General features: G+C 43.7%; 1 protein-coding gene across 1 annotated transcript; it reads right to left on the reverse strand.

Annotated features, from left to right (window-relative positions):
- Positions 1–1,229: 1,229 nt before the first annotated feature.
- LOC121510154 (homeobox protein orthopedia B-like) lies at positions 1,230–5,377 on the reverse strand. The gene is made up of 3 exons (XM_041788089.1): positions 5,245–5,377; positions 4,558–4,958; positions 1,230–2,282 (listed from the first exon to the last, which is right to left on the reverse strand). Exons 1-3 carry the CDS (start codon positions 5,318–5,320, stop codon positions 1,779–1,781), a joined length of 981 nt encoding a protein of 326 aa, XP_041644023.1. The 5' UTR covers positions 5,321–5,377; the 3' UTR covers positions 1,230–1,778.
- Between the last annotated feature and the right edge of the window lie 1,542 nt (positions 5,378–6,919).

A 6,919-nucleotide genomic window follows, 5' to 3' on the forward strand; every position in this document is an offset into this window, starting at 1 on the left:
CTAAGCTTTTTGACCATGAGGAGATAGGGTTGCCACATTTTTGATACTTTTTCAGCACCGGATGTTTCCTTACTAAACTATCGTCTTTATCTTAATGATTGATAGCACTGAGAAATACCTAATCTTTACAAACTACAGCTATTTCATAAGAGAGGTGCACAGAGGATGACTGAATCCATCAGAAAATAAAGGCAAACTGTCTTAATGTCAATGTATTTGTTCAATTTAGTCTGTTTTTGACTTTTGAAAAACCAAAATGACCCAACGTTGGGAGCTTAGGACTTCTATTTTGTTGTTGTGGTATCACAACAGGCATAGAAATCATTTGATTTTAAGCTGTTTTGCATCACAGTTCAAAATCCAGGTGTTGTGACAACCCTCATAAGAAGTCATCTCCTCTGTAAGAACCCCAGTACATATGACACTAAGTTTATTTTCCCTGCAGCTAACCCACAGGGTCATTTCTGCTCTGTTGGGTCTAAGATTACAGCGGTGAAGCTCAGCGTTAAAACCACAGCTGTAGAAACACTATAGGCTATACTGTGGATACAGACTCGCATCACAGGCCAGCTATGTCTCCTGTTTAGTTACAGTCCATCCAGTCCTCTCAGAGGGATGACCGTCATGGTTAAAATCAGTGACCGTCACATCATAGCACTGACATCTTTACCGCTGCCACTATGAGAGCAGTCCCACTCAGAGGTCCTTTAACCCTGTCACCTCATAGGCTGAGGACAGGAATGAAAAGGCAGGTCACTGAACAAAGATCACTCTTCAACCTACTGTATTAAGGGGAAATACACACCTTGCACTTAACATTTTATCTTAATAGAGGATTATATAAAAAAAAATGCTTTATTTTTGTATTAATTCAATAGAAATATATTGCAGTCCCTAGAAAATAAAACACCTGTCACAAGGTGTATCTTTTTTAAAATCCTATAGGAGCAAAAATGTAGACGTTTTGCAGAGACATAAATCATTCTTGTGTTGACATTCTTGAAAATTACTTTTATTTGTTTGTTCATTTTAAATCGGTACAAACCCGTCAATGTGGTGCATTTCGATGTAAGATCAAACATTTAAGAAATGTGTAAGTAATAGCACATACAATAAGTTAAAACATGTCACAAAAAAGACCAGCGGGTACATAGCAAGAATGTTTTATCTACACAAAACATCCTAAAACAGAGTAGGCCTACTGAGAGATCTTTGTTTATTTTCCTCTTTAGATTTGATGCAGAAAAGAAGAGATAGAGAGAGGTCGTTTAAGTACCTCTTCAATCTGAGAGGGCATCATTTCCTCCCCAAGTCTTTCAAGCGTTTAACTCCACGTGCACATGCCTGAGACCCACTTCATTAGGCCCACTACGGTGTGGTGCGCGTGTGCTAGGCTGTATACCCCGTCTTTATTAATAACCGTTTGACATAACACAACTTCACCTGAACACAATAACGTGTGCGTAAAGACGCACGCAGTGAAAACGTAAATACAACGATTGTTTGGCTCTCAGTAGTTAGGGCCTATAATCTAGAGATCATTACAATAGTATTCATCAATAATTGATAAAATCCTTTTGAATTAACAAGATAAATAACCCCAAACCCGAGATATGATCCCCATTTGTCCATCAATGGTGTCCTTTTCTTTTTTGACTCACACACAGTCTCCATTGTCTCACATTTCAGGCCTGATTGGCTCGTTCGTTTTGGATTTAAATAGCGGGAATAAAAACAGAAAGGACTTAGAAGGGAGGGATTTTTTTTTCGAGAAGTCACTAAGTGAAACTCATGGACACTGTGTGCTCCAGCGCTTTTCGCCGCAGTGACGCGATGCTTGTCCCTCTCCACATGTCACTGTCCGGTGAGCTACACAGCTGCGGGGAGCCCGATACGTTCGTGGGGCCGGAGAGAGAGGCCGACATTCCTGGGAAAGGCGACTGGTAGAGGTGGGACTGCAGGCCGGAGCCGTTGGACGACAGGCCGTTGGAGAGACCCATGGAGTTTGGTGGCGGACCTGGACCCAGGCTGCACTGTGACAGTGACTGCGGCATGCCCGGCTGACGGCCCAGAGCCGGCGGGAGCTGCAGCTGGGACACCCCCGGCATCCCCGTGGCCCAGCGGGAGTCGTTGGCGTGGAAGGAGCACAGGCTGTTCTCCATGGCGGCCGCGGCAGAGAACTGAGGCAGGCCCGGGGTGGGGAGCAGGGTCCCCGGGGCACGGAAAACATTGGTGGTCTTCTTCCTTTTCTTCCATTTGGCGCGTCTGTTCTGAAACCAAACCTGCGAGCAAAGAGACAGCAGTGTTAACCGACAGAAGGACCAACCGAGGGGAAAATATCTCAAATAGTCCACAGAGATGAGGTGGTGTACACACCGCTGCAGACTGTAACAATGGGAGAAATACTATTACGCACGATCCTTTACGCACAATCTCCTGTATGCAGATAAATCTTAAGGCGCCAACAGAATAATAGAACATATATAATATAAATACAATAAAATACAAACAAGAATACACTTACTAGCAGCACTTTGACTACAGAAACCCCCGTTCCCCCTCCTTTTTGGTGAAAACAAAATTCTCCATCATTGATAAAAACAGGAGGAAAATTATAACTATCAAAAAAATGAAATCCTGACTTCATGAAAATATAGTCTGCAAATTAGCATCAGTCTGATAGTCATGGGGTTGAAGGGTCACTGTGGAATATCTTCAGACATAAATACATCACTGTAGTTCAGATGACAAGGAGAGCTATGTTCAGCTATTTCCCGGTATAGGTTTTAATATCCCATGAGCAGGAATTTTGTTTTACATATTAAAAAAAAAAAACTAGGTGCTCTGTAAAAAAACAAGAGGCCAACTCAGATTAATTTCTGGCAGTCCTGCAGCTGTAGGCGGGATAATTTATCTCCCTAACAGTTTATCTAAAGCGTAAATACTGTCTAGATGTAATAAACATACACGAACGACAAAACAACCACAAACGAAGTCCACGTTTTAAAAAGGCATGCGCGTCCGTCCCTGTTGGTCTTTCTAAAGATTTCATCACCTTCTGCCGTGATTAATGCGCGCGAGAGGCCGTGAGTCGATGCCTCCGTATTAAAAGTGAAATCTCGCTCTCATTCCGCCCAGCCATCCGTGAAACGTCGCCCAAACCCATTACACTCGAGGGGAAAGAAAATGCAATTTCTCATTCCATTAAAAAAAAAAAAAAAAAAAAGTACACTATATTCTTGAGTCCCTATTAAGACGTCGCTGATGGAGCATTTTAGAATCGGAGAGGCTGTGGAGGAACGCGCGCGGCCTAACACGCCCACAGAAGGCTGCACCTGCACTGCCTGAGCTAATGTTTACAAACAGAGCGCGAGCCGGGCCGCTCTAAAAGAGAGCGCGAGCTGCTGCACGAGACGCTAAAGGATTGATTATTAAGGTGACTAATGATGAAAGTGCTTTTATTACTTTCACTGGGATCATTTGCATGAATTTCACATCACTGCTTAATAACCCGTTCACTGTTATAAATAAGGCTGCAATTGGTTGATAATGTGTTTGGTTTAGTAGAGCTGGGTGTTATCACGCATGCGTGTTAAAATATATATGACACTGTTTACTTTATTCAGTTAAATATTTTCAGGTATCAAAATGATGTAAAAAAAAATCATTCAATTTTACTATGGTGGAAAAAAAATATATGCCACGCATTACCGTACAGTTATTTCCGTTTGCAAACGTATTTTAAAGTTAGACTTTGCTGGCAATGTTTTGGTCTGAATTATTCTCTTTATATTTTTTTTTTCTTAAAATATCGCAGATAAATAATTGTCAAACTTTATTTATCCCGTTTCAACAAATGGCTCCAAAACAAAAGGTAGGGCAAATATAAAAAGATAAAATCACAATCATAAATACTGAATAAGTTTTCGTTGGTTTGGTAAAAACTCTTAAAAGTCACGTGAACATTCAGAACGATGTCAGCCGCTCTTCCCTGCTGCTCTCTAACAGGTGAGATGTGTTTCAGCACCATGGACAGAGCTCCTTCTATAGCTCTCTGCTGACAGTGAGGCTGTTTAAGTTGAAGAAATCACGGACTAGTCTAGTCAGAATCTGAAAAAGGCTCGAGACCTTTTCAGAATAAATCAAAGCCTGGTTGGCCATTATTTTTAAAGTTTTTTATGTGAGGTTATTTGTTTAGGATATAGAGTTGTTTACACAGCAGCACCTTATCTTTGGTTTCCATTCATTGTCATCCAAACCTGAACTCCAGCTATGGTCCAAATTAAACTGAGATATTTCAAGCAGGTGAATTACCTGAACACGACGTGATGCATTTAAAACACTGCAGGTAAATTAAAACCTGAGCACAATAAGAGGGGGTTTTATTTCGTTTCAAATTGCTGCTAAACTGTTTATTGTTCTCAGTTTCCTCCTGGTGGGGTGAACATTTTAAGCATCACAATGCTGCTGAAATTCAGTCCGGACCTCAGCCCCACCCAGCCACATCACGCCGATGCTTCAACCCTGTACACGGATCCACAGTGAACATGTGTTTACCTGAACTCTAGACTCGGTGAGGCCGATCCTCAGCGCCAGCTCCTCTCTCATGAAGATATCTGGGTAGTGTGTTTTGGCGAAGCTGCGCTCCAGCTCGTTGAGCTGTGCCGGTGTGAAGCGCGTCCTGTGCCGCTTCTGCTTCTGCTGGCTGGAGCTCTGAGCGGAGCTCTGCTGCGGCTGCTGCTGTTGCTGCTGCTTCTCCGGCTCTTTCCCGTTCACCGGCATGCCGCCAGAGTTCGATCCCACAGAGGAGATGTCTTCTCCCGGCAGCAGCGTGGTGCCCTCCACGGAGTCCGAACCAGGGGCCATGTCTCCCGGATGCCCCTGGTCCGCCACCCCGCCACCCAGCCGGCACTTCAGAGCCTCTCTGTGTCCAAGTAACTCTGCAGCATCCTTCATCCCTGAGTGGATGAGGAGGAGAGTGAATACACGGAGAGTCTAAAGGCGCAGCATCTTTAAGTAAGGCTTACATTAAATAACTTCGTTTCTTTATGGTGAACAGATTGATTTGAAGAATAAACACAAAAAGTCAGAGCAACTTTGCTGTCAAATCATTCCAGATAAATTAAGATTATTAAAGAACAGTCACTACAAACAATAAAGCATTTAGCTGTTAACACAATTACGCACACAGTCTATCTATCTATCTATCAGAGCACAATGTGAAATAAGAAGTTGAAGTCTTACACTGGAGTTTAGGGCCGGAGTTTAGTGATGATAACTCACCGAGCCGAGCATCCAGGAGGTCGGCGTGAGAGAGCATGGCGTACCGCTCCAGGGCGAACCGCGCTCCAAAAAAATCCCACAACTTTGGGGCAATTTAAAAAGTATATATGGTCTAAATGAACGAAAATTCGGTTTGTGGTTAAAAAAGGAGGTCCCTTGCATTATAATGTCCTTTAGAGCGACGGGGAGGCGCTTATTAGTTGAAAGAACCCGCGAGCTTCCTCAAATAAGAGCCAATCAGAGCGGGAGCCTGGAAATGTCAGCGACGTGACTCCCCCCTCTTTCTTTTTTTTTTTTTTTTTTACTCTTTTACGCACGCACCAAAGCATGCGCGCGCAAACAGAAACGCGCACGAAAAGACTACAATTCAATTCAATCCTGTGCCATTCCGTGCTCTGATTTATTAGCTTTTCATGCCTAAATTATTCCACGTTAAACATCTTAATGTGTTTGTTTAATCTCATATATATTAGACGCCATGACAGGACTGCTGTTTGGGGATAAGTGTAAAATGCTGCAGGTGAGCTCGTGCGAAGGCTTGTTTGACTTTGCTGAAGAAGACATAGAAGCTTACAAATATTTCAGCCAGAAAATGTACCACCATTAAGTAATTAGGTATATCAAAATCTCAATTTTCAAACCACTGGGCTGCATCAATGAGAATGTTTACAGAGATCAACCAGAAAGGGAGGATTAATTTCCCAAATTAACAAAAAAATCCATAAAATTAAGACGATTTTCGAGCTGACTGCCTTAAATAAACACTTGGATTTAGAAAGTGAATCATATTGGGGGTCCTTTTTCTTGGATTATTCAGAGCAGATTCAAGCCCTAAAAGGAAATATATGTAGTGGCTCAGGAGCCTTTAAAGATCAGGCCTCCTTCCTGCACCCCAGAGCCCCTCTTCCCTCCCGTCCTTGGATCACAAACAAAACGAATATCGCTCCCATTCCCCCCTGGCAGGTGATTTGTGGAGACAAATGGAGGAAATAAATAAATAAACGAGTACAGATGGATTTAAGCTCTGTTAGTGATCGGCCGCTTTAACTCCCATCGACTTTTCATCAAGGCGCGCGCAATTAAAGGTATTTAGGCCTGTTTGGCTCCCACAGAATCAGACGTGGTGGACCCTAAACGATTGTGCCCCTCTAGCAGAGGTCCATAAGTAGGTCTATTATACAATTAACAGGACAGCCATTGATCTAGTCCTCCAGACAGTGCTGGTTAGAGGGGGCTTTTGGCAGATGTCAGGGTGAGTCCGCTGAATAGACCACCGCCTGGGACTAAATGGGTTTCTCTACAGCCGCACAAAGAAGGCGTCCGAGCGAGGACTCCTCTCTCTCCTCCTCCTCCTCCTCCTCCTCGTGCAGCTCATCCTTTATGCTCCTCAGCCGCAATCTGCCGGGACGCAGGGAAGTCAGGTCTACATGTGGCACAGCGTGAAAACTTAAGGAAATGGACCGGAGCGCGGTCTGCAGAGAGGAGGGAAGCTGGGAGCAGACACCGGAGGTTCATGGGGGAAGAAATCAGCAGCAGAATGTGGACTCGACTGATTCTGGAGTGAGAGGGAGGAGAGGGAGTGTCTGAGATGGGAGATGTAAGGCCAAGCATGCGTTTGTGAGGGCTTTATGGAGAG

The sequence above is a fragment of the Cheilinus undulatus genome, linkage group 5, assembly GCF_018320785.1.
Source record: "Cheilinus undulatus linkage group 5, ASM1832078v1, whole genome shotgun sequence".
NCBI lineage: Eukaryota > Metazoa > Chordata > Actinopteri > Labriformes > Labridae > Cheilinus > Cheilinus undulatus.

Excerpts from the sequence above, each read along its gene's own strand:
- LOC121510154 (XM_041788089.1), bottom strand. The coding sequence starts at position 5,320 with ATGCTCTCTCACGCCGACCTCCTGGATGCTCGGCTCGGTGAGTTATCA. Across the intron at positions 4,959-5,244 it reads CTCCGGCCCTAAACTCCAGT|GGATGAAGGATGCTGCAGAG; the intron begins GTAAGACTTCAA and ends TCATCCACTCAG. Across the intron at positions 2,283-4,557 it reads TCACCGAGTCTAGAGTTCAG|GTTTGGTTTCAGAACAGACG; the intron begins GTAAACACATGT and ends CTTTGCTCGCAG.